Genomic DNA, 25,370 nt, shown 5'->3' with positions numbered 1-25,370 from the left:
GGAAGCAGCACCCGGTGAGCAAAGCCCCTCGGAGCCCCCCTGGACCCCCACTCCACATGCAGCTCGTGCTCCAGCCGAGATGTCACCAGCCTCCAGCACAACCGTCACCTTCTGCTCCACTCCCCTCCTGCTCCGAGCTGATTAAGAAACATGAACATTGTCGATTAGGATAGGTTTATAAAAATTTCTTTGTTTATCATCACACAAAACTGAAGTTCATGATGAACGCTAGAGTTGACAGTTCCTCTTAAATACCAGTATGCATAAGACATTGCATTAGGCACTAGGCAGCAGCCAACATCAGAGTCTGGCAACAGAAGCCATTTTAATACCTCCCTTCATACTTTGTGGAATTACAGGCTTTTGCAATACATATTGTTTCCCACTGGCGAGTTATCCGAGGTTTCCCCCACCCCACCTCTGTACATCGGAACCATGTGTGTTCACACCAGAGCAGGGTTAACAACATTAGTGGCATCACAACCATTCAAAAAAAGGACAATTTTCTATACAAGATCTTTTTTTTTTTTTTTGCAAAAGTTGCAACAGGATTAGTGCATTACAACAGAACTGGAGATAGAAAAGAGTTGGCATGCTAGAGTCCAACACAAATAAAGACAACAGGCAGCTAGTTGTATGTACTATATTGACAAGATACTGATTGGTTACATGAAGAAACATACAATACAAAATACAGAAGAAACCAGTTTTGCTTCCCTCTGCCCCACCCCAGAATACTCATGATTGATTTGGTCAAGAAGTGGCTGAAAAGCCAGAGTTTGTCACTATAATGCTACAGTTTAGTGGTTGTTCTAGGCAATATCATACTGGTATGAGCCTCAGCTTTTACACACGGGTCGTTTTAAACAAGGTTTTCTAGTCTCAATATCCCTTTGTTTCCAATAGTGAACTACAGTACTGTGGGACCTGGGTGCTGCTGGCCCCCACCCATGGGCTGGCTGGGCAGACACCAGGCCGTGCATCCACCACCACCAGGAAGAGGGAAGAGCAGAAGTTCATATATTAAAAAAAGTGACTTAAGACTTAGAATTGAATTAGTATTTGTACAGAAAGGTGCAGGTGGAAGAACTCCCCTCCAGCCTATGATCAGAAAGGGATGGAGAAATCACAGCGGCCCCGGCGGCGGCCGCTCTACGGTTAAGTGCGATTGTTAGCGTGGGTTCCAGTCACGTCGTTCGAGGGCTCGGTCGGGCAGGGGCGGCCGCTCAATTGCTGCAGCACTGGCTCCTGCTGGGCTGACTGCTCTCCTGAAGGTCAACCACCCGATTCCTACCTGGCCCTCCAGGAGCATTCTGGGGTTCATTTTTTGGCAGTTTCTTGGCTAGAAAGAAAGAATAGACGTTAGTAGGCTAACAGAGGCCAGCCTGCTCCCCGCTGTGGGCCACAGGCTGGCTCAGCCCCACTCTGACCTAAGGCTGCAAGTACTAAGATATTTAGGCCTGGATGCTGCCAGCAGCACGAGTACAGCAAACCAACCCTTCTAGTGCTGTCAATCCTGCCCCTTCCTTACCAGCCTGGATAAAGGGAGAGGGAACAGGCTTTGCAAGGCAAAGGCTCCAAACTCCCAGTGAACAACTGTTCACAAAGTCCAGCAAACCAGGTATCTAACCCAGTAAGAGCCTCCAGACCCCAGCTGATAAATCCCTGTTTCTAGTTGACTTTCTGCTAAACAGTTCTGGTTATTCTGTTTGGAGCGCATGGCCTCCCTAAATTGCCTTCTGGGGTGCCTCTGTGAGACATCCCTTAGGAAATCACAGAGATGGAGCTCCCAGTTTCCATGGGGCTGCTCACTGCTACTCCAGCCCTTACCTATTGCCATGAAGATTTCGTTCACATTCATCGCTGTCTTTGCCGACGTCTCCATGAACAGCAAGCTGTTGTCATCTGCGTATGTTTGTGCATCCTACAAACAATCACATTAGAGCGCTGAAGGCAGCCTGCCAAGGGGAGGTCCAAACAGCTTTCACTCCTTGGCAAACTGAACACTGAAGAAACGCTCTGTCCCACCCCAGCTCCCTGACTGGGACAACTGGGAGCCCCACAGTGACAATATCACATGGTTGGTGTCCCAGCACTGAGCTGGGGCACAGCAGCACAGGCTGTTTGTGAGCTGCTTGAGCCAAATAAAGACACAGCGTGTCCCAAGCAGCACAACACCTTGTACTTTGGTTGGCTGGGAGAGTAACACACACTGTAAATGCAGCACAAGCAACCCAGGGTTGAGATAAGAGCTTCTCGCTGAATGTTTGACTTAGACAAGGAAAGAGCTGCGAGGAGTAGAGAACAAGTTGGGAATGATTCTTCACATGTCTTGTATCTAAGAGATTTTGCTTCATAAAGGCAGCCCCAGGGGAGTAAGGCACCAGAGAAGGCCGAAGCTTGTGCTCTCTGCACCTTATTCTCCACATTTGTCATGTTACCAACAAGAGCTACAAGGGCTCTGACAGGAGTGCATGTGAAAGACAGGCTGAAACTCCCTTGGAACAGCATCCTGGGGTCCTCAGCAGCATAAATCTCGCCTTTGGCTCTCCCTCAAAGCACTCCGCACATACCACCTCCCTCGCTTCAGCAAAAAGCTGCCTTCCTGACTTGCTCAGGTAACAACTGATCTGGATTCCCACTCACCTGGAAGTCCACAGCTCTCTTGGTAGCAAGGTCTGCCTTGTTTCCTGCTAGTGCAATTACAATATTGGGGCTAGCCTGCCTCTGCAACTCTTTCACCCAGTTCTTGGCCCGTACAAATGTGTCCTGGAAGCAAAGAGGAGGCAGCAGTCAGGAAGGGCAGCCTCTTACAAACCCACAGCGAAGATATGATTAGAACAAGTCTTTCCTGTAAGAAGTGTTCTGCCTCTACAGCACTTTGCAGCAGGATCCTCTATCAGTTTAGCCTCGGTCAGACTGAGGAAGAGGCCGTTAGCTTAAAAACCTCAATACCTGCAGGGACTCTGAACCCCAATGCTCTCCCGTGGAAACGAGAAGCACCAGCAAACACAGCTCAGCAACACCCACAGCCCCCCCAGTACTCACTGTGTTAGTGATGTCGTAGACGACGATGGCCGCCTGGGCGCCTCGGTAATACATGGGCGCCAGGCTGTGATACCGCTCCTGTCCCGCCGTGTCCCATATTTCGAACTTCACCGTTGTGTCATCCAGGCAGACCGTCTGTGTTAGGAAGGCAGCTGAAAGACAAGGTGTGTGTTGGCCTTCCCTCCAGTTGGAGCATCCCCATCCAGAGCCAGGAGCTCGGAGAGGTTCTGTTTGCACCTTGGAGCGAGCAGGAGCCCCAAACAGAGGCCGTTTCAGTGCTGTTTGCTGTGGAAGTTGCAGCTCTTTATCACAAGCTCCTTGCACACAGGAGCACAAGAGCCACCACGCAGCTGACAGGGAGGTGGCCCAAGAGCCCAGGTGGCCACTGGAGCAGCAGAGCCACCTCCTCTCACAGGTGACACAGTTCAGCTGCAGCATCACCAGCGAGGTGCTCCCCAAAGCTCTGAAGTCAGCCCAGTTAACACATCACTCCCCAATTTAGTAATGGGTTATTTTCTTGCTTATTACAAATAGGATAAAGGCACCAGGCCTGGATACAGGCTGAAGCAGAACAGAGTCCACAGAGCATTAAGCCCTCTGTGCCCATACTACAGCTACACTTGCTCCCCGCATGTGTTACTACAGGGACAAATCAAACCTTTTCTCAGCACACACCTCCCAATATTGCTGCCCAGAGACCCAGGTGCTGACCAACCTTTGATTAGTGACACTGTGCTAATGATTTCAAGCTAAAGAACTACTAGACCTGAAAGAGCTGTGGAAGCAGTTAATAGCATGAGGCTAGAAACAGCCTCAAAATCCCAGGTCATGGTCTGAAAAGATAATTAAGGGCTATAAACCAAACTGAAGGGCTCAGTTCTAATTAGAAGCAGGAATTCAAGCACTGGAAGTGAAGATGCCTTAGAAGCAGAAGGCACAGTTGCCATAGCATTATTCTCAGCTGCACTGATCTTCCCACCAATTTGTAAACCAAAAGTTAAAGCATTAGCTGCTTGACTCTATTTATAGCAAAAAGAACCCAGAGCAGACTGAAATAGTCATTATTCCTTGTGACAGCCCTGGTGTGCATTAGTAAGGGCAGCATCTTGTGGCCACAGGCACCTGGAGCCGGCACTCACCTCCAATCGTGCTCTCCTGGTACTCGTGGAACTGCCCCTTGACGAAGCGCAGGACCAGGCTGGACTTCCCCACCGCCGACTCTCCCAGGAGAACGAGCTTAAACTGGCAGATTTTGTTTCCAGCAGCTGGTCCGTTCGGTCGGGCAGCTCCACCTCGACCCGCCATCGTGGCCTAAGCGCGGGAGCGCGGGGGATGCTGCAGGCTCTGCGCTGGGATCCACCCGGAGGCAGGTTGCAACTGCAAGAGGAGGGCAGAGTTAGGGACGTGCTCATGGACCAACTGCACCAGTTCTAGAAGGTGGGTCTGACTCCCACCCGCAGTGGGAGGTTATCAGCTGTACCACAGCAGCATCGGGCTGGTTCTGTCCCTAAGCAGCATCTGGGATGTCTGAGCCTCCCTGGAGAACGGATGTTGGTAACACAGGCTTTCCTCCCCACCAGTGGGCCCTCCAGCACTTCCACTGGGGTGTAGATGTCACACATACCTTGCTAGGGTGAGGCAAGTAAAGAACAGCCAGCACACCGATCGGTGTCATTAGAGCTGCGTCTATTAAAACAATTACTTGGTTCATAGAGGTAACTCAGGTTGACCTTTAGCTCCTTCGAGTTCAAAGCAGCGACTTCAGGCTGTCAATGCAACATGGAGCTGTTGGAGTGCCACACACGAGCTGTGATGGGAAGCAGCCCGGTACGTCAGCCCTTCAGATGAAAGGGAGTTCCACATTCAGTCTGTTGGTTCAGAGGCGCTCACACCAAGCCATTGAACACTGCACCTCAGAGCAGCACTAAAAAAGGCCTTTGAATCGCTACCTGGCACAGGGAAATCCCTTGGCAGCAGCTGCTCCCTGGGTACACGCTGAGTATTCAGAGAATAAAAGCAACTACTGCTCCCCATCCCTTGCGGCAAATGGGCACAAACCACGGACCGAGAGTCTCGACAGCTTGATCCAAGCGCAGAGCCAACACCCAACACTTCCCACACCCCATCCCAGTTCCCTTATTGCCCTTATCCCACATCGTTCCAGGTCATCAGGCTACCGGCCACATTCTTGACGAGGAGACTGTTCACATCCAGCTATGCTGAGCAGTGAACAGGCAGCATCACCCACAATCAGAACTGCCATCCCATCACCAAATCTGTGCAGAAGCACCAAACCCCAGCAGGAGCAGCAAGACAAGCTGTCTCATAGTTAAACCTGAGTCTCAGCCCCTTCCTAAGCACTGAGCTCGGCTGCACACAGCCCAGAGCAGGAGTGTTTTCCAAGTGCACAGTTACACAGATTTAGGGACATTTCCTGTTCTCATCACAACTCCCACTTCCTGACAATGATAAATGCTATAAACCATCGCATCTGTTCTGTATCACCGCTTTCCCTCCAAGCTTCTTGTTGACAGAGACAACCAAAACAAAAGAAAATCCCCCAAACGCTTGTTTCTCCTTATGTTGAGTCCTCAGCGCACCCCCAAGGAAACTCCGGGTGTGCTCAGGGGACATCCAGCACTTACCCAGCAAATACCAGATTCCTACGAATCAGATGCTTCAAGCAAGTTAAGCTGGGTCTGAACTGGAGCACGTCCTCTGAACAAGCCTCAGGCCTGGCTCAAAACAGAGGCTTAGCCATGAGGAGTTTTAAATCTCCACCTTCCAGAGCAAAGCCTGCCCGGGTGTGATTGCTGTGGGGCTACTTCAACTCCATCTCAAGTTTAAACTCAGTTCCATAGAGTGATGGGAAATCTACAGCCATTCCAGGTGTCATCGGCTGGAAAAACTCCACAGCTTTCAGAACAGCACTTGAGCACGCTCTGACCTACAGACACATTCCACCTAAACAAATCGCCCTGACCAGGAGGCGAGTCAGACACCTGCTGTTCGGCAGCACCCTTCACTGAAGCTCATGGGCAGAAACGAAACCACGAGGAGTAACTTCGGTGCAGCGAGATGTGTTGGTGGCCTGAGCTGTGAAGAAACCGTTGATTCGAGTGGCCTGTCCAGGCTTGGGTTAAGTCAGTGAAGAGATTGCAGTTCAGAGCTGGGTCCTTGCAAAGGCTGGTAACACCCTCAGGAGCCCCATCTCCCCAAAGGCTATTTTGACAGGACAAAAAAGCTTGATAAGAAGTAAATGACCACCTTGTTTTGCTGGGCAGTGAGGAAGGGGCACTTTGCAGCTCTGGGTAGGAGCGTCTTAGTCACCACCAGGTTGGAAAAGCACATCAGCAGCTCCACATCCATCAGCCTGAAAACATTCCCACCTCTTAGAGCTTCTCCTCTGGCCAGAGTCTGCAAGGGAGCAGCTTTTGCTTGTTTAACCTTGTATTAATTTCCCCAGGCAGTCTATTAGCAACACATAAGCTCCGTGGCTGTTGCAGGCTAATGTTGTGCACATTAAATGCTGTGTCCACAGGACAATTACCACATTAACCCCTGCATAAGAAAACTGCTTCACAAGCCTCCCCAGCGCAGGGGAGCTGCTAGATTAGTGTCAGAAGTTACAGGATCTGATATTTTTGCCCTGTGTTCACTACTCTGGAAGCTGGCGATACACAGAAACCCAGCCCTGAAGAACTTAGTTACCCAAGAAGACCATTGCTGCTCTCAGCTGTGCAAGAAGCCATTTCGCTGGGGATTCGTTGGCTTCAATTCAAAATACTCAAGACAAAAGCCCCAGTGAAGTATTTATCTTGTTAAATAGCTGACAGCGTTACATGAATTTCTTGGCAAAGCAACCTCTGAAGTTACTGAGTGGTTCTGCTTCACCTAACACGGGCTGGGCAGCAGGAGGCTGCTGTTCCCTCACTCCCATCCAGAACTGGCAGCCCAGCTTTAGGACCCAGATTCACAGGCCAGGTTTGGGTCAACGGTTGGACTTGATGATCCCAAGGGTCTTTGTGAACCAAAATGATTCTCTGATTCACAAGCAGCTTCCACAAGCAGGACCAGCATCAGGTGTGATAACACAGACTCCACGAGCCCAGATCAGCATCCCGTGGACCATCAAACCTGACTTCAACACATTCATATGATTAATAAGAACTCCAAAAGCAGGAGGGTCCACACTGCTGAGGATGAAGTAACAGGTCCAGCTCCCACCAACAAACCAGGAAACAGAACTGGAAGTACAGACCTCAGCCCATAAAGCCTGATCAGTTTTAATGCTTCGTGTTTCTCCAGACAAGATGCACCTCCCTCCGCAGACAAGGAACACTCAGTCTCCAGATCAGTGAGGCTGTAACCTGGAGCTTCAGTAACAGCTCTGAATTGGGGAACCAGTCACTGCAGTTGTCAGGAGCTGCGCTCCAGCCTTAAAATGTAGATTCCCAGACCTAAACCAGCCCAGAGAGCAGTTCCAGGAGTATTCTGATGGTTGTTAAGCTACCAGAAGTTAAAGTCACAATTTCTCTGTAGAGCCTTGCGAACAAGCCTCCCAAAGACTTGGGCACACTGAGTTTAATCTAGAGATAAATAAGATTTACACCAGCAAAAAGTTAAATTACTTTTTGTTGGTAGCTAGTCCTAAACATGCATAGCGGGATCTGCAACGCCAGCTCCTTTTCATGCTTTTCCCACATGCATCTGCTTCCCGACACCTGCAGAGCCACGGCCTCCAAAACGGCCCCAGCAGCCGGCTGTTTGTTCAAAGCAGCTTCTCAAAAACAAATTCTATCAGAGATTTCAAGGCTGCCACCCCACAGTTACCACTCGATCCCACACACATGCTGGATACAGGAGGGCACAACATGCAGCCGCCCCCGGCTGCGCCACCGGGGCCGAGCCAGCAGCAGAGGCCTCTCCATCGCTCCCCGAGCCTGGGTTGTGAAGCACACTGAAATGAAGCCATTTCCCTCTAAAGGGGGATTAACAAAGCCTTTAAGCCAAGACAAACCCCAGGGAAGAAATCCTGATGAAGGCCAAGTCTCTGTTGCTTCTCAGGGTTCTTAAGTGGCCAAACCGAAGGTCTGATCTGGACGGGCAGCGATGCGCTTGGGCAAGATCTGAAGCTCAAGCCAAATCGGAACACACTGTTAAATACACAAAGCTACTGCGCAGTCTGAGACCAAATCTCACCTGTGAGATGGCATCTGCTTGAACTAGGCAGGGCAGCTCTAAAACTGTTCGGAAACTGTGATGGCAGCGTGCCCTGATCTGGCTTTGGAAGACCAGGCCAAGATCCCAGCCTGCAGGACTGAGCCAAGCACAGTGTTGGGCCAGAAAAGGGAATCATGATGCTCCCTCAATCCACCTTCTAGCCAGTTTAACCCCATACACATCCCCTCCGAAGGGTTTCCTAGGTTTAAGTAGTTATCCTTTACCACAAATCCTTGAAAACGGCTCATTAGGTAAAAAGACATTACACTTACTGATGCTGCCTTGGAGCTACAGGTTTTATACAGAGAGTTGACTGGGGAGCAGCAAAAAGAGTTATCACCCCGTTGGGTCACACAAGGAAGTTCCAAGCCTAATCCAGTGGGGGTTTAAATTCTGCAGAACAGTGTGACTAACTGCTTTTGAAACTGCAGTTTGTGTCTGTTAGATCAGCACAGCTGAGCAGAGCAACGCGCGGCGAGGGCAGACGGAGGTGTCGCCTCGGGGCCACCGACCCCGCAGTTGTGTTCACACAAGAACAAGTGAACTCACACCAGACCTGAGTGAGGGAAACCTTCAGCACAGCTTCAGTCAAGCTCTACTTAGCTAAGCTTGGACACAATACACTTGCAAAGGTTGCTCTAAGAAGAGTAGAATGAGAAACAGCATGAACAGCAGCATAAGACGTTTGTGGAAGGGTTCTGCATCGTCTTCATCTCACCTCACCTTCTCACTAGTTGTCCCCTGTCCCCAAACTAACTCCCTCCTGGAGGTCTCACCTACTTTTAGTGACCCTTGACACTGCAGGAACTTAGTCCTGTTCCACAGGAGATGAGGCTCAGCTAGGCTGAAGGAGCAGCTCACAAGCAGAGTCTGGACCAGCTACAAACTGAACAACAGCATCAAGTTCTCAGTTCTGCAGCCAAGACCCTTCATATTGCCCACTGCCCAGCACACCCTCAAAAGACACAGCTTCATTCTGACCAAAAGCCCTGTGAACAAGGCGAGATCATTAACCCGAAGCAGAAAACTGCCATCTTCACGGCAAAAGAGTCAGTGACCTTCATATTATCTTTCCCAGACTGCACAGAGATCTCTCGCCTCTAGCAGCTCCTGATTTGGAGCTCTACCAAACAAAAGCAAACACAGAAGTCGGCCTTTTCTTATCTGTTTATGTAGAACTACTCCAGCAGCTCATTCCCGTGCTCCAGGGGAGGAAAACGCTCCTTTTCAGATGTAGATGAAGCTTTATTCTTTCCCACACTGTCACTTCCAGGAAGGTTCATTGTTTCTGGCCAGCACTTGGAGTGGTTTCACTGTATTAGTCTGACGACTTAACAGAACTTACATAAGAGGACTTCAAACTTCATACCCCAAGGGAAGAAAACAGCTGACTCCACCATTTCTACTCTCTTCCAAGTATGCTGACTGAGACTTTGGGCTACACCCACTTCATTAGAAGCCTTCCCATTTCATTTCCTCTGTCTGAAAGCACTTGGCATTCTTTCCACCCCCCCCTCCAGGAAGATGCCATGACCACCTATCCGCTAAACACAAGAAATGAGGATCAAGAGCTGATGACCAGCAGGGTCTAGATCAATTCTAGAGCTTTAGTGTGATGGAGATAACTCCACTGTCATCACAACACTGAAGTCTGGCCACACACACCAAGTACAAAAACATGACCAAACAGTTTTGTTTCAGACGCTGCCCAAACCTGGTTTCACCAGGAAAGGGACCTAAGCCAAACAAGGGCTATCAGCACCTACTTAGCCTGGAGGGACCTACACTGCCTGGCACTATCTTAAAACAAATGTCGCCTAAATTAGCCTGTAGTCTCAAAGATTGCCTCTAGAGGTAGATTTTTTTGCTACAAAAGTAGTTATTCAGGCATAGTGTTGAGACCCAAGAGAAGTCTGAGATTATTTCAGCACCAAGACCCAGTTACTGAACCTAAACGTTGCTTTTTTTAAGCTCCCAGCTCTGACTCGGGCTTTACCTGCTCTCCTCACTCCAATAACGCATTAAGGCCAACATCATCTTGTAGCTGCCTACACTGCTCCAAATTCTTCACCATTTTCAGTCAGTTCTTTCACTTTAGTATCCAGCTAAGCTGAAAAAATGCAAAGACTTTTAGAGTCAAGGCAGCAGTGAATATTAATGGGATACTCCCCAGAGTTTCACTCAGACAGCACATATCAAGCCAAAATGAACCAGAAATATCTTTCTTTTGGTCTCAAGCAGGCTGCAGAGTAGGCTCAGGAGTCCCAGCTTAGTGCAAAGCAGAACTGATGTCACACCATAAGCGGGACAGCTCAAATACACATTGACCCACCGCACATAAAAGCTAAGAATAGTAGATGCAACTTGTTCCACATAAGACTTAAAATAGCACCTCGGTGTATTCTCTTCCCTCCGATTTCCTTACGCTCTTGGAAACAGCCAAGGTCAGAAATCCAACAGCCACGTGCAAAAGCAACAAGTTAAATGTCAGCAGAGATGGGGTCAACGCCGCGCTTGGTCTCGCTGGCAGAGCGGTTCACAGCGAGAACCACAGTTAAGTTTGCAGAGAGGTCCCACCCAGACACCCGGGGGCTTTGGCAGCACCTTGGATATTCCCAGGAATAAGGGATTCAGCCCTACAGACCTGTTGCTCACGTGTAATCAGCACTGTCAGCCTTGGCATGGTCACACAGCGATCACGCTCCCAGTGTCACTCCCGCTGCCCCAAACCCCCCAGCACAGCCTTATCTCCCGGCGCTCCCTTCCAGACAAGCTACAGAACCTCCTCGCAGACTTTGTGCCCCACATTTCACACCAAACACCCCTCGGAGGGGGGCGCAGGGGCTGCGTTTGTCACCAGCGACCATCCAGAAAGAGTCTCCGTTCCACTAGCACCTATTTTCAGCAGATAGAGTCACATCCTCCGTTCAGGCAGCTCCCAGGGGCACAGCCAGGCTCTCAGACTCCACAGTTTCTATTCCCACCTCAGCAGCTGAGTGGCTACAATAAACTATTACACCACATCTGTCCTTGCAGGTGCCACACCTTCCCCAATTCCCATTTCAATTTCAGCCATCGCTACCAGTGATACTCGCATTTCTAACTATTAGGCTGTATTTCGAGGAACTGCAGAACTCATAGTTCAGGAGATAACTAGGGCAGCAACCTTTAAAGATCAACCAACCTCGCAACCATAGAATCATTTTATAAGCAGAGCTTGTAACCATAGAATCTTTGTACTTAGTAATCATACCCTATTCTTAAAACTGCCATAGATTTACAACATATTCTTTTAAAACAGGTAACTGAGAAACATGCAAACGTTGCTTAGCATTGCTTAAACAGGTAGCTTGTGTTAGAATAGGTGTGGAATATGGTAATGGGTGTGAAGAATTGTAATGAATATGCAATTTTTTTCTCAATATAAGCCACGTATGACCTCGGGATTAAGAAATGCTACTTTTAAAACATTAAAACGCGGTTGTAAGTGTGCGTTACTTTGCCGAATTTATGGTGTCAGCAGAGACACAAAGGAGCTGGGGAGGAGCAGCCGGGCAGCCCCGGCACCGCAGCGGCCGCTCGAGTCCTTCCAGCGGACGGAGAAAACCGGAGCGGAGCCCGCACGGCGCGGACACGGTGCTCCCCGGGGTCCGGGACCGCCGCCTGGGACGTGCTGATCGGGCAAAGGGCGCAGCTCCCGCCCCGTGACCCTCCCGGACGGGGGAGCCCCGGGGAGGCGCCGCTTCCCCGGACACCCGGCGAGAACGGGACCCGGCCGGGGAGCGTCACCGCGGGCAGCCCCGGAGCCCCCACCCTACTGAGCGCCGCGGCAGCTCGCTCCAAACCCCGGCTCCCGCAACCCGCTCCGCTCCCACCGCCGGGTGCACGGAGCGGCGCCACCCCGCTGCCTCCCCCGGGCGGGCGAGCTCCTGGGCTGCCGCGGGAGCCGGGTCCCCAGGCCGCGCACCGCCCAGGGCACCGCTCGGCTCCCGGCACCACCCGCCCGAAGCCGCCGGTCCCGGCCCCACTCACCGCCCGGAGCGCCGCTCCCCCCGCCGCAGGTGAGTCTCGCAGGCCCAGGCCCTCACTTCCGCCTTTACCCGTTCCGCTTCCGGATCCGCCCACCCCTTCCGCCAGCAGCTCGCCGGCCACAGGCAGCGGGACGTGCCAATCAGCAGCGCCACGCCCACCCCGCCGGGGCTCCGCCCCTCTCCCGGCCTCACCGCATCACGTGAGCCGGGCGGGGTGACGTCAGCGTGCGCCCGCCGCGGGGGGCGATGGGAGTTGTAGTCGGGGAGGGGACCCGGGGATGCGGGACCGGGGGTCCCGGGGACCGGGGAGTCCCCGGCGGGTCTGCGGGAACGGGGTTCCCGGTGCGGGGCAGCGAGCGGCGGGGGAACGGCGGGCAGAGACACACCCGGAGTCGGGGCTGGAAAAATAGAGCCTTTATTTCCCGTTGGGGCGGGGGAGGTAACGACGTCAACTGCAGCGGCGGCGGGAGGCGCCGTGTCTCCCGGACACCCCCTCCCGGGGACACCCACCCCCCCGAGCCTCCCAACCGGCCCCGCGGGTCCCGCTGCTCAGCCCCGTCCCACGGCCGGGGGGCCCGGGAGGGGCTGCCGGGTGTAGAAAAAAGACCTCGTGGGCATAGAGTATAAAATCGTATCAAAATCCCCGCTGGTGTCGGGCTGGGGTGACCGCCGCACCCTGGGGGGCTCCCGCCGCACCCTGCGGGGCTCCCGCGGACACGGCCCCGGGGTGGGTCGGGCTGGTGGAGTCGGAGAGCGGAGCTGCTGTGTCCTGGGCAGCGAGGAGGGCAGAGGGGGCAGCGGGCGAGGGTCCCCCAGGGTGAGGGACCCCCAGGGCAAGGGTGTCCCCAGGGCAAAGGACCCATAGGGTGAGGGTCCCCCCAGGGTGAGGGATCCCCCAGGACAAGGGTTCTCCCAGGGCAAGGGACCCCCAGGATGAGGGTCCTCCCAGGCTGAAGGACCCTCAGGACAAGGGTGTCCCCAGGGCAAAGGACCCATAGGGTGAGGGACCCCCAGGGTGAGGGACACCCAGGGTGAGGGTCCCCCCACGGCGAGGAACCACCCCAGGACAAGGGTTCTCCCGGGGCAAGGGACCCCCAGGATGAGGGTCTCCCCAGCCTGAAGGACCCCCAGGACAAGGGACCTCCCAGGGCAAAGGGTGCCCAGGATAAGGGTCCCCCCAGGGCAAGGGACACACAGGATGAGAGTCCCCCCAGGGTGAAGCATCCCCAGGACAAGGGATCCCCCAAGGTGAAGGTTCTCCCAGGACAAGGATCCCCCCAGGACAAGGGATCCCCCACCCAGGGCAAGGGTCTCCCGGGGTGAGGCCCCCCCGGTGCCCGCAGGGTCAGTGGGAGCTGACGGAGCTGGAGCGGGGCTGGGGGTGGGCGCGGGGCCGACCGCCGGCCGAGCAGCCGGGGAAGGAGCGGGCGGAGCGGGGCGGCAGCAAGAGGGGCTGCGAGTCCGAGCCGTGGCGGGGGTGCGCGTTTGGTGTGTCCCCCCGCAGCGGGCATGGCCCCTCGGTGCCCACCCAGGGGCTGCCAGTGGCGTGGGCAGAGTGGCTGCGAATGGGGCAGCGTTTGGCTCGGGGGCTGGCTGAGGGGGAGCTGTGGGAGCTGTGGGGCACGGGTGGGGGCGAGGGGGTCACCTGGGTGGAGGGTGGGGAGGGCCGGGGGGGTGTCGCGGGGGCTGCGGGCAGGTGGTAGGGGCAGGCGGGGGGCTGCGGGGGGCCCAGGCGGTTCTGGAGCAGCTCCATCATGCGCTGCAGCTCCTGGCTGAGGTGTGAAACCTCCTGGTTGAGGTGGGTGATCTGGAAGGGGAGGGAGAGCGGTGACCACCCGCCCATGCCCCCGGGTGAGCATCCCCGGTGCTTTCGGGTGGGCCCCTGCTGCACCTCCTCGTTGAGCCTCTTGATGTTCTGCTTTATCTCCTCCGCTTCCATTGCCAGGGCTGGGCTGCCGGTGTCGGTCCCTGCTGAGGAAGACACAGCTGGTGACAGAGAGCTCCCTGAGCCCCCCATGACCACCACCTCCGGAGTGGTACCTGACGTGGGGGAGTCCCTTGGCACGCTCTGCAGCGGGGTGTCCACGTTGAAACAGAAGGTTTGTGGCTCCGATGTGCCCCCGTTGTCTTCAATCCCATCCACAACTCTAAGACAAGGAGGGGGTGAGGGCTGGCCATTGTCACCCCCTGCCACCCATCCCAGGGGCCTCCCAGAGCCCCACACAGCCCGGCTGGCACGGCAGGGGAATGAGCTGCTGGTATCGAATCATAGAATCAGTTTGGTCGGAGAAGACCGTGAAGATCGAGTCCAGTTGTTCCCCCACCCCTGTCCCTGCCCCATGTCCTGAGAACCTCATGTCCGTCTGTCCAGCTCTCCAGGGATGGTGACTCCAGCACTGCCCTGGGCAGCCTGTTCCAATGCCCCACAGCCCTTTGGGGAAGAAATTGTTCCCCAGATCCAATCTAACCCTCCTTGCGTGTCCCAGCCTCACCTGGGGCTGAGGTCTGGGGAGCCGTTGGCGTGCAGGGAGGGGATGAGGAGCTTGGGTGGCCTCCTGCTCGCGCCACCCCCTCGCTCCGGGAGCTGGGCGTCCCTCCGGCACCGCGGCGAGGGGCTGCGGCTGCAGCGGGCGGCGGAGCGGCAGTTGCGGCGCAGGGCTGAGATCTGGCACAGCTCGTCACCCAGGAGGCTGCTCAGGGAGCCGTGGCGCGCCGGGCTGCTCAGCTGGGGCAGCAGGAGCTTGCGGCGGGTGATGGTGGTGGGTGAGTACTGGAAAACCTCGTCGGGTTCCTCCTCGTCTTCCAGGATGGAGGGAAGGGGCTTCTCCGGGGCAGCACCGCTCTCCGGACGAGGCTGCGGGCGGGTGTGGGAAGATCAGGGCTGGTCCTGTGCAGGTGCCAAGGTTGGACATGGCCACCCCTGCCCCGTCCTCTCCGCAGTGCGGTACAAACCTGTGGTGTCTGTGACAGCCGTGGGGACCGGGAGTAGCGGCAGAGCCCCTGCGGGGAAAGCAGATGATGCTGGTTCAGCAGCACGTGGGACCCCGGCCGCAGGCACACACGGTGCCGGGCAGGCACCCATCTGCTCCCCACTGGCATCTCAGTGCCCCCCTGAACGACCAAACCTTCTCCTGGTCCCATCATCAGCCCCGTGCTCATCAGCCCCTTTCCAGCCCTCTGTCCTCTGCTGCTCTTGTGACGCTGATGAGCTGCCAGACCTTGACGTGTGTGTCCTGAGCTGGAACCTCATCTGCACCCCAATTCCCAACCCTGGCTCGGCCCGAGAATCTGTTCCTGGACAGAGGGTGCCCAGGGCTCCTGCAGCACCCCATCTCTGCTGACCTTCAGCTTGTTGCTTTTGCACATGGCCAGCTCCGTTTGCCTCCATCCTTGGTTCATTTATCCCCCTCCTGAGTGGCCTCCCACCCAACTCGACAGAGCCTGGGGGCGGTGGGTGCTGGGGGGAGATGCTCTGGAAGAGCCCCCAGCTGCTCAGTGCCAGCAGCAGAGCCGGGGGAGGAAAAGCGCTGCAGAGCTCTTTCTGCAGCGGAACAGCCCCTCGGCAGCGTGACTAAACCCAGCAGCCCCCAACACCTCCTCCTGCACGCCGGGGGGGCCGTGCCCTGGCTGGCTGTCCTGCGGTGCCCCCCAAGTCCGCTCCACCCCCATTTCCAAGCCCTCCATCCGCCTCAGCCTCCTGCATTGCAAATGTTCTGGCTTCCAGTTCCCTGTGTGGAGCTGAGATGGGACAGGATGTACCTGCCTGGCTGGGGTGACACAGCCACAGCCCCCAGCCCTCATTTTGAAGCCTGGGGACCGCGAGCAGGGACAGACAAACTCCCCTTCCATGGCCGTGCGGAGCCCCCGACTCGCGAGGATGGGAAGGGACCTGCGAGGGAGGACACGCACCCACCTCCATCTCGCTGCCCTCCCGCAGGTTGAAGGTCAGGTCCTGGTGGATGTCGGCCGTGAACTTGCTGGCGTACTCGGGGTAGAGCTGCAGCACCTCGCACAGCCCCCGCAGCCCGATGTACTGCAGGTCGCAGTAGGTCAACGCCTTCACGTCCGCGTTGGTCTTGATCACTTGGTCCGTGCTGCACAGGTCGGCTCCGATCAAATCCCCTTTGCCTGCAGGAGGGGACCGGGGTGCGTTGATGGGTTGAGCCCTGGAGCCCTCACCCAGCAGAAGGGGCTGGGGGGGAGCCCCCGCAACCTGCCCTCACCCAGGATGGCCAAAACCACGTTGTCCTTCAGCACCTCGAGGGAACCGGAGCAGACGAAGTAGTTGGCCTGCAGCGCGTCCCCCTGGCGCAGCAGGTACTCCCCCGGGGCGCAGAACGAGGTCTTGATGTGCAGCGAGAGGGAGCGCAGGCAGCCCCGGCTGGCCGTCTCGAACACGGGCAGCTGCAGGATGTCCTTGTTGAGGTGCATGGCCACGTCGGCGCGCAGCTCATCGGGGAAGTCGTGCAGCAGCTGGGGAGAGCAGAGCCGGGGTGTTCGGGGTGCAGGGAGAAGCCTCCCCCACAGCCTCCTAGCCCCAAGGGGCAGATTCCCCACTGGAGGAGAGCGTCTCACTGCTCGGCTGCCCTGGCTGAGCCCAGGAGTCCCATTTGGCAAACATGGGACAACTCTGGCCATGGGATGGGCTGCGTGTGCTCCACGTGCCCATTCCACCCCCAGTGCTGGCAGGAACCTGGCCCCGTGCTGGCACACAGCTCTGGTCCTGCCAGCAGCAGAGGATGAAGGTGTGCATGGCTGCACACGCGTGCACACCCGTACAGACACACGCACTTGCACTCTCATTGCTGGCCCTGCCAGCCGCGTCACCCCCATGCTGGGTGCAGGTTGGGGGGCTGGCCCAGCCCAGCCAACATAGAATCGCAGAATCATTTGGGTTGAAAAAGCCCCTCAAAAGCATCGAGTCCAACCATTCCCCCACTCCTGTCCGTGCCCCATGTCCTGAGAACCTCATGTCCGTCTGTCCAACCCTCCAGGGATGGTGACTCCCCCACTGCCCTGGGCAGCCTGTTCCGATGCCCCACAGCCCTTTGGGGAAGAAACTGCACTTCTCTGAACTCTCTCCAGCAACTCAAGGTCTTTCTTGTCTTGAGAGGCCCAAACCGATCACAGTAACATCTCCCACCTCGTTAGCATCAATGCCGTTGTTCACCGACCAGGTGGTCTGGAAGTACTCCAGCATCCTCTGCTTGAGCTGCTGGGGCAGGCGGTGGACGCGGATGAAGTCCTTGAGGTCCTTCATGCGGGTGTGGTAGAGCGAGCGGCGGGAGTACATGCGCTGAATGATGGCGGTGACGTTGCCGAAGACCACGGCGTGCATCAGCGCTGGGGGCCGGGAGGGCAGCGTCAGGCCCAGCGAGGGGCCGGCTGGGGGGGCTGCAGTCTATGGGGGGCCCAGGAGGGGTCTGGGGTCTGCCCCCACCAGCAGTGTGGGGCTGAGGGGTGCAGCACAGGGGGCTTCTTCCCTAACCCAGCACCAGGGTCCCTGCTGCATCCACTGCTTTGGCAGCCGGAGATAGAATCATAGAGCCACAGAATCACAGAATAGTTTGGGTTGGAGGGACTTTAAAGCTCCCCCAGTGCCCCCCTGCCATGACAGGGCCATATTCACCAGCTCAGGGTGCTCAGAGCCCCGTCCAGCCTGGCCTGGGATGTCTCCAGGGATGGTTCATCCACCACCTCTCTGCCCAACCTGGGCCAGGCTCTCACCACCCTCAGGGCAACAATTCCTTCCTCATGTCCAACCTGAATCTCCCTCCTTTAGTTTCAAACCATCACCCCTTGTCCTATCGCAACAGGCCCTGCAAAAAAGTCTGTCCCCATCTTTCTTATCAGCCCCTTTTAAGTCCAGAGAGGCTGCACTAAGGTCTCCCCAAGAGCCTTCTCCAGCTGAACACCCCAGCTCTCTCAGCCTGTTCTCCCAGCAGAGGTTTTCCATTCTCTGATCGTTTCTGTGGCTCCTCTGCCCCCTCTCCATCAGATCCGATGTTGCCGAAGCCCCCCGCGCCCTGCCCCGCTCCCCTGCTCACCCCCGATCAGCATGGTGCAGATGGAGAAGATCTTCTCGGCGTCGGTGTTGGCGCAGACATTGCCGAAGCCCACGCTGGTCAGGCTGCTGAGGGTGAAGTAGAGGGAGGCGATGTAGGCGCTGCGGATGGAGGGGCCCCCCGCCGAGTTGTTGATGTAGGGAGCCTCCAGCCTCTTGCCCAGCTCGTGCAGCCAGCCTGCCAAGCACAGCCGGGGGTCAGAGCCCATCGGGGGGCTCGGTGCTCCCCACGGCTCCTGTCCCTGCGCTGGGGTCTCGCTCTGAAGGCAGGAGCCAGCCAGAATCGCTGTCTGCCCCATGGGACCGTCCCCTGTGCTGCTGGTGGGAGGAACTCAGGAGTCATAGAATCACAGAATGTCCCGAGTTGACCCACGTGGATCATGGAGTCCAACTTCTGTCCCTGCACAGGACACCCCACAGGTCACCCCGTGTGCCTGAGGACATTGTCATCTCTTCTTGAACACTGTCAGGCTGTGACACCTCCCTGGGAGCCTGTTCAGTGTCCAGCACCTCTGGGTGAAGAACCTTTTCCTCATATCCAACTGACCCTCCCCAGCACATCTTCTGCCATTCCCTGGGTTCTGTCACTGTTCACTAAAGAGAAGAGCTCAGCCCTGCCCCTCCTGCTCAAGCTGCAGCCCCATGAGCTCTGCCCTCAGCCTCCTCTGTTCCAGCTGAACAGACCCAGGGACTTCAGCCTCTCCTCATACGGCTTCCCCTCCAAACCCTTCACCAACTTCACCATCCTCCTCCGGACCCCTCGGTGCCCCTGCCCCATGCAGCCCCGCTCACCGATGTCCCAGGTCTGGGGGTCGTTGCTCTCCATCTCCTTGCGGCCGATGACGTACCAGATACAGGCCATCCAGTGGGCCAGCAGCGCGAACATGGACATGAGCAGGGTGAGCACCATGGCGCTGTACTGCGAGTAGCGGTCCAGCTTCTGCAGCAGCCGCAGCAGCCGCAGCAGCCGCACCGTCTTCAGCAGGTGAACCAGCGAGGTCTGGGGAGCGGGGCAGGCAGTGAACCTGGAGCTGCAGGAAGGGTGGGGAGGGATCCTCCTCCACCTCCCCCCCGGGACAGGGACCCTTTGCCACCCCCACAGCTGTCAGGAGGGTCATGGAATCACAGAATCATTTTGGTTGGAGAAGACCCTCAGGATCATGGAGTCCAACCATAACCCACCCCCAGCACTGCTCCATGTCCGTCTGTTCAACCCTCCAGGGATGGTGACTCCAGCACTGCCCTGGGCAGCCTGTTCCAATGCCCCACAGCCCTTTGGGGAAGAAATTGTTCCCCAGATCCAACCTCAACCTCCTCTGGCGCAACTTGAGGCCGTTTCCCTTCATTCTGTCAATTTTACCAGGTTTTGCAATAAAATAGGAAGAAGGCACCGCAGCTTGCTCAGCGCAGGCAACAGCAGCGATGGCCCCGGCCACCGCTACAGCCACCGTTGTTTTCCTGCCCACAGCACCACTGGTGCATGAGCAGAGCTGAATTTGACTTTGGGGGGGCAGCACCATCCCCAAGTGCCCTTGTCCTCCTCACACGCCATTCTGCCTCCAGCGAGCTAATTACAGCCTCCCTGCCCCAATTAGCAGGGGATGGGAAGGGGTGATGCCAGCCGTGCGCTTGCGCAGCTCATCACACCCGCCGTGCCGCTGGGTCCCTCGAGAGCCGGGGGAGGCTCAGGGTTTGTGACCAGCACGTGCCCACACGTGTGGCCACCCCCTTGCCAGAGCGGGCAACGTGCAAAAGCCCCTCGCTGTTGATGGCGCGTGTGCATGGGGTATTTATATTGGGATGAGGAGCTGCTCGGCAGCCTGGGCAGAGCACAGGGGTGCTGGGTGTTGGGTGCTGGGTGCAGGGTGCTGGGTGCAGGGCAGGCGCCTGCCTGCAGCTCCTGGAGCGCTGCCTTGGCATTTACTGTCATTCATGGCAGCCTTTGGTTAAATTCAGGTGCATGGGAGGCTTCCCGCTCCAGCTGCCATCCCCGCAGTCCCTCGCTACCCGCGCCGCTCCAGACACGTGTGCAGAGCGGATCCCCGCAAAAGGGGCCACCAACCCCCCGCCCTGTCCCCCGACACTCACCACGGTCACGTTGAAGACGTAGAGCAGATCGAAGGGCAGAGCGGCGATGAGATCCACGAAGAACCAGGTGGCCACGTAATGGATGCAGATGGAGCGGGGGTCGTACACCACCTGGCCTGACTTGCTCACGTATGTCGTGCGGAAATTCAGGATGATGTCTGCGCCGGGGACAGCAGGACCAGCCCTCACCGCCCCCGCCGTGCCCAGGGAGCTGGACCAGTGTCCATGGCCAACACAGGACCCACTCCCGGGGCGCTCAGCACCAGCAACAGGGGCAAAGTGCTGCCAGCTCCCCTCTCCATCACCCCTGAGGTCGCCCCTCCGGCTGCATCCCTGTCCCACCCCGTGTCCCCATCCCACCTGGGGCCCTACCCAGGATGAAGAGCATCTCCACAGCGATGTCGCTGACGATGGTGCTGCGGGCGGCCGAGAAGCTGTCCTCCGTGCCCGTGAAGCAGACGTTGTAGGGGACGGTGATGGCCACGTAGAAGGTGGCCAGCAGGATCAGCCAGTCCCAGAGGGCTTTGAAGATGCTGTAGTGGAGCAGGATGAAGCGGGACTTCTGCACGGAGGCCACTTTGTACTCAGGGATGGATGACTTGTTCTCAAACACGTTCTGGGGGAGCAAGCGGCAACGTGGCACACGGACAGCACAGGGGGTATCGCATATGAGGGGGTGGAGGCCACCGCAGCCCCAACCTCCTCCTGAATCCCACCAGCCTGGCTGACACCCCAATGCCAGGGTGATGGACGCACATTTCCAATGGGGCACGTGGGCTGTGCTGAGGTCACCCTCAGAGGTGGGCACAGAACGCCCAATTACGGCACATCAATTAGCGCTGTGCAAATGCTATTAGCGGTAATCCACTGGCACCGCCAGCTGCTGCACAGAACCCTCCCAGGTGCCAATTCATGTGCTGGGGCAAAGCCACCCGCACCCTCCGCAGGGACATGGGGCAGCTGGAACCTGGCGTGGGCAAGGGGACAGCCCCAGCAGCCCCAATTCAGGATGGGCACATGTAGACTCCTCGCCTGCTTGCCAGCTCTGTGTCCCTGGCCACTCGGCTGGTGACAGAGCCCTGCGCTGGTCCCGTGTCTGTGGGCAATGCCCATCGCTTGGGACCCTGCAGCCACACGAGCAGGCTGGCACAGAGATGACACCGGTCCCTGCTGCTGTGGAAGCCCCACGGCTGCCGCAGCCTGGCAACGGTGATCCCCAGGGCCAGCACGGCTGTGCCAACAGCGAGCAGCTGGGGCTTCCTGACAGCAAACGTGTGAGGAGAGACACAGCACAGCCAGAGCTGCCGGATCCGAGCACCCGCTGGTCTCCCTGCTGCTGTCAATGAGCCACATCTGCACCCTGGGCCACGGGGTGGATGCTGGGGATGGAGGGCATCGCGGTCCCTCGGGTCCTTACGCGGTTGATTTTCATCTCTCCGCGGTCCCCTCGCGCGAACTGGCTGCTGAGGCGCTGCAGCACCGTCCGGCCCTGTCTCCGCGCTGCCCGCAGGCGCGAGCTCCCAGGTTTCTTGGTCTTCTGCTTCTCTGCAGCAGACAATACACGCTGGGTTAGTGGGAGCACCGGTGCACAGAGCAGGGCTGTTTTGGGGTGCCCTCCTCACACAAAGGCAAGCAGGGCCCAGCAGGGAATGGGGAGCCCCTTTGCCGCGTGTGCACTGTGCACACCGCTCCCCAAATCCTGTTCTCATCCCACAACCGCAGCTCACCCTCCTTCTTGTCACCCAGGTGGCTCCTGCCCCTGCTCTCTGTGATGTCCTTGAAGGAGAAGAGGAAGAGCACCACCTCCCCCTTCTCATTCTTGATGGGCATGATGTCCAGCAGGCACCAGAACGCGGTTCCTGCGTGGAGGAGAGGGCTGGTGAAGGCAGGACAGTCCCCCCGCTGCTCAATGGCTTCACCTCGGGGCCAGCACAGGGTTGACCCCCAGCCGCAGCAGCGGGCACGTCCCATCCCCATGCACCACTCACCACCCTTCTTGTAGAAGCAGACCTCGGTCTGGTACTCCTGCCTGCCGTCCAGCACCTTCTCGATGCGCTGCAGGACGGGCTCGCTGGTCTCGGCCCCGTAGAGGAACCGGCAGCTGCAGTTCTTCTGCATGACCTCGGTGCGGGCGAAGCCGGTGAGGTCGCAGAAGCCGTCGGAGCAGTAGACGATGGGGAAGCCGCGGCGGACCTGTGCGTTGGCCAGGATGAAGTTGCTGTCTGAAAGGAGACGCAGCTGCCCCTGAGGGCTTGGGACCACCCTGGGGGGCACAGAGGGGAGCCCAGCCCTGCCAGTCCCCCGTGGGTCCCTCTGGGATGAGGAGCCAGGTCTCCATCCAGCTGACAAGTGCCCCCGGCTACTCCCAGAGCTCAACCATCCCCTGCACTGCCACCCCAAGCGCCTCGTCCCGGGCAGGACCCCAGCCCCATTTGCTGGAAGGGGAAGGAGTTCAGATCCAGCTCCTGGCTCCCATTGCCAGAAACGCGATCCCCAGCGAGGCGATTCACGCCTCCCCCTCACCATCTGCTGCTCCCACCTCCCGCCAGGGCTCAGGCAGCTTAGTGCGAGCAGCAGCAAACCCGGCCGGGTGCTGCCGGCCCAGAGGTGCTGGGCTGCGGTGCTGGGACCCCCGGCTGCAGGAACGGCACCACGGCAGCACCCGCTGAGAGGGTGGGAGAGAGGCCGTGAGTATGGGGTGAGCCAGGACCCCACGTCAAGCCAGCGCAGGATGGAGGCACAGGGGAAATGCAGCATCCTTGGTCTGTCCCAGCACCGCAGCATCACTCCTGCCCTGGCAGGGAGCTGGCGCCGGGCAGCGAAAGTTCTTTCCAGCCCCACAGCAGCCGTTTTCACCCCACAGTCCCCCAGCAATGGGTCAGGCAGGGGCTCTGCCCCTGGGGCTGCAGCAGCTCCTTGTTGCAGGCTCTGCGCCAGCGGGACAGATGGCATGTTCTAAAAGGGTGACAAGAAGTGGGGTGTGCGGCCGGTGCAAGCTGTGTTTGCACCCAGCAAGGGCAGACCAGGGTGTCCCCAGCCCTGAAACACTCTCCAGCCCACAGGTCCCCAGCCCAGCATCCCTGCACCCCCAACAGCCCGGGCAGCAGGAGCCTGCAGATGTGTTTTACCCCCTCCCACAGCAAAGGAGAGGAGACCACAGAAGGTTACAACACCCAGGCACCTACAGCAGAGCCGTGCCGGGCAGGGCAAGGGCAGAGGAGGTTGCGGAAAGGAGGGGACGGCAGCCACAGGCAGCCCTGGTGCGATGGGGGTGCAGCGGGGCCACCACAGCACAGCTCAGCCCAGGATTAGCTTGGGAGAAGCAAAAATAGCTTGAAGCTGTGACTAAGGCCAGATTTTGGCTCTGGGGAGCCAGGATTATGGTGTTGTCCAGGATGTGTTATTAGAAAAGAAAAAAAAAGGGCTTGCCTTTGGGAGCAGCTCTACTGAGAAGGGTGAAGCAGCTCTGGGGGCTCAGCAGCCCCTGCCTTGGTGGCCAGCCTGTCTGGATGGGCAACCTCAGGCCCAGCGGGCAGCGGCTGCCTGGGACAGGCAGGGTTAACTCACACGGGGTATCACTGCGGCTCAAGCCCCTCTCCATGGCAAATAAAGCCGATAAGAGACACATCAAACCCTCAAAGCCGGACTCTGTTTAAAAGCGCCTGCCTGGGAGGCAGGTGGGTGCAGTTACAGGCAGGGTGCTGTGGGGCAAATCCCACCTCCTTGGGGCAAATTCCCAGAAATTCCCAGAATTTTGCGTCAGGGCGTTGTAGGCAGGTCCCAAAGGGACCTTTGTCCTCAGAGAGCAAGATCCAGTCCTGGGGAGACCAGGGCCAGCGGAGCTGGGGACACCGGTCCCTGCTGCCTCCAGGGACTGTGCTACCACCACAGCAGAGCTGGGGGAACTCCCGGGCAGCTCAGCAGAGGGCCAGGGGCATGCGGATCCTGCCCCAGCACAGGATCAGTAGTGAGGCACATGTGGTTTTCTCTGGCACTTCTGGGTGCAGCTCAGTCTGAGCTGGGAGTGCTCGGGGGGGCTGGATGCCTCGCTACGCATTGCAGTCTCAAAGTTAACACCCCAAACAAGAGCTCCTCTGGGCAAATGACACCTGTGTCTGCCGGGATGCTCCGCACCATGCCAGGCCGGGAGCCAGCCCAGCATCGCGGCCGATGTGTGTCCCGGGGGTGCTCCGGGCGCCTCAGCTGTGCCATGGGAGGTGGCTGCAGGCTCCCAGTGCTGGTGTTGTGCTGGTCCCTCCCAGCAAGGTGGGAGACAAGGGGGGAGACAAGGGGGTCCTGCCCAGCCCCTCCCGCCGCTCCCGGGCTCTGTCCCTGGTGCTGAGAGCGGCCGCGCCCGCACCGACCGCGGGTACCGGCACCGACTGGGGGCACCGGCACAGACACCGCGGGCACCGGCACAGACACCGCGGGCACCGGCACCGACTGGAGACACCGGCACAGACACCACGGGCACCGGCACCGACTGGAGACACCGGCACAGACACCGCGGGCACCGGCACCGACTGGGGGCACCGGCACAGACACCACGGGCACCGGCCCCGGCCGCGGCGCTGCCCAGAACACCGGCGACAAGGGAGGTCGGGGAGCGCCAAGCCCGGTCACGGACGGTCCGCGGGACAGCGTGTGGACCGTCGTGTCCCGCCGAGCCGCGGGGGCTGCGGTACCGGAACCAGCCCCGGCCCTCCCCACCGCTTCCCGGGGGCAGCGCCTCCCCCTGCCTGGGCCCCGCCGAACCCAGCGCGGACCCTCCCCGTTCCCCCCCGGCCCGGCCCCGGTCCCAGCCCTACGTGTGCCATCGAAGCGGGTGGCGATGGTGTCCAGGAAGGTGTTCTGCGGCGCCAGCAACCCCTTCATCACCGGCATGGTCCCGCCGGGCCGCCCGCCGCGGGGTTGCG

The 25,370-nt window shown here is 58.0% G+C and overlaps 2 protein-coding genes across 2 annotated transcripts; both read right to left on the bottom strand.

Annotated features, from left to right (window-relative positions):
- Positions 1-157: 157 nt before the first annotated feature.
- RAB5C (RAB5C, member RAS oncogene family) lies at positions 158-12,397 on the bottom strand. The gene is made up of 6 exons (XM_065856528.2): positions 12,304-12,397; positions 4,188-4,425; positions 3,049-3,200; positions 2,647-2,769; positions 1,831-1,924; positions 158-1,342 (listed from the first exon to the last, which is right to left on the bottom strand). The coding sequence occupies exons 2-6, from the start codon at positions 4,351-4,353 to the stop codon at positions 1,227-1,229; spliced, it is 651 nt and encodes a 216-aa protein (XP_065712600.1). The 5' UTR covers positions 4,354-4,425; positions 12,304-12,397; the 3' UTR covers positions 158-1,226.
- Positions 12,398-13,642: 1,245 nt separating this feature from the next.
- Positions 13,643-25,338, bottom strand: KCNH4 (potassium voltage-gated channel subfamily H member 4). Its single transcript, XM_071818021.1, has 16 exons — positions 25,263-25,338; positions 22,443-22,676; positions 22,182-22,313; positions 21,872-21,999; positions 20,827-21,070; positions 20,455-20,612; positions 19,159-19,366; positions 18,350-18,544; positions 17,446-17,645; positions 16,526-16,775; positions 16,216-16,430; positions 15,255-15,302; positions 14,795-15,156; positions 14,333-14,449; positions 14,194-14,257; positions 13,643-14,109 (listed from the first exon to the last, which is right to left on the bottom strand). Exons 1-16 carry the CDS (start codon positions 25,336-25,338, stop codon positions 13,648-13,650), a joined length of 3,093 nt encoding a protein of 1,030 aa, XP_071674122.1. The 3' UTR covers positions 13,643-13,647.
- Between the last annotated feature and the right edge of the window lie 32 nt (positions 25,339-25,370).

This window comes from Patagioenas fasciata, chromosome 22 (assembly GCF_037038585.1).
Source record: "Patagioenas fasciata isolate bPatFas1 chromosome 22, bPatFas1.hap1, whole genome shotgun sequence".
Classification (NCBI taxonomy): Eukaryota; Metazoa; Chordata; class Aves; order Columbiformes; family Columbidae; genus Patagioenas; species Patagioenas fasciata.
This window is presented reverse-complemented; position numbering and strand designations above follow the sequence as displayed.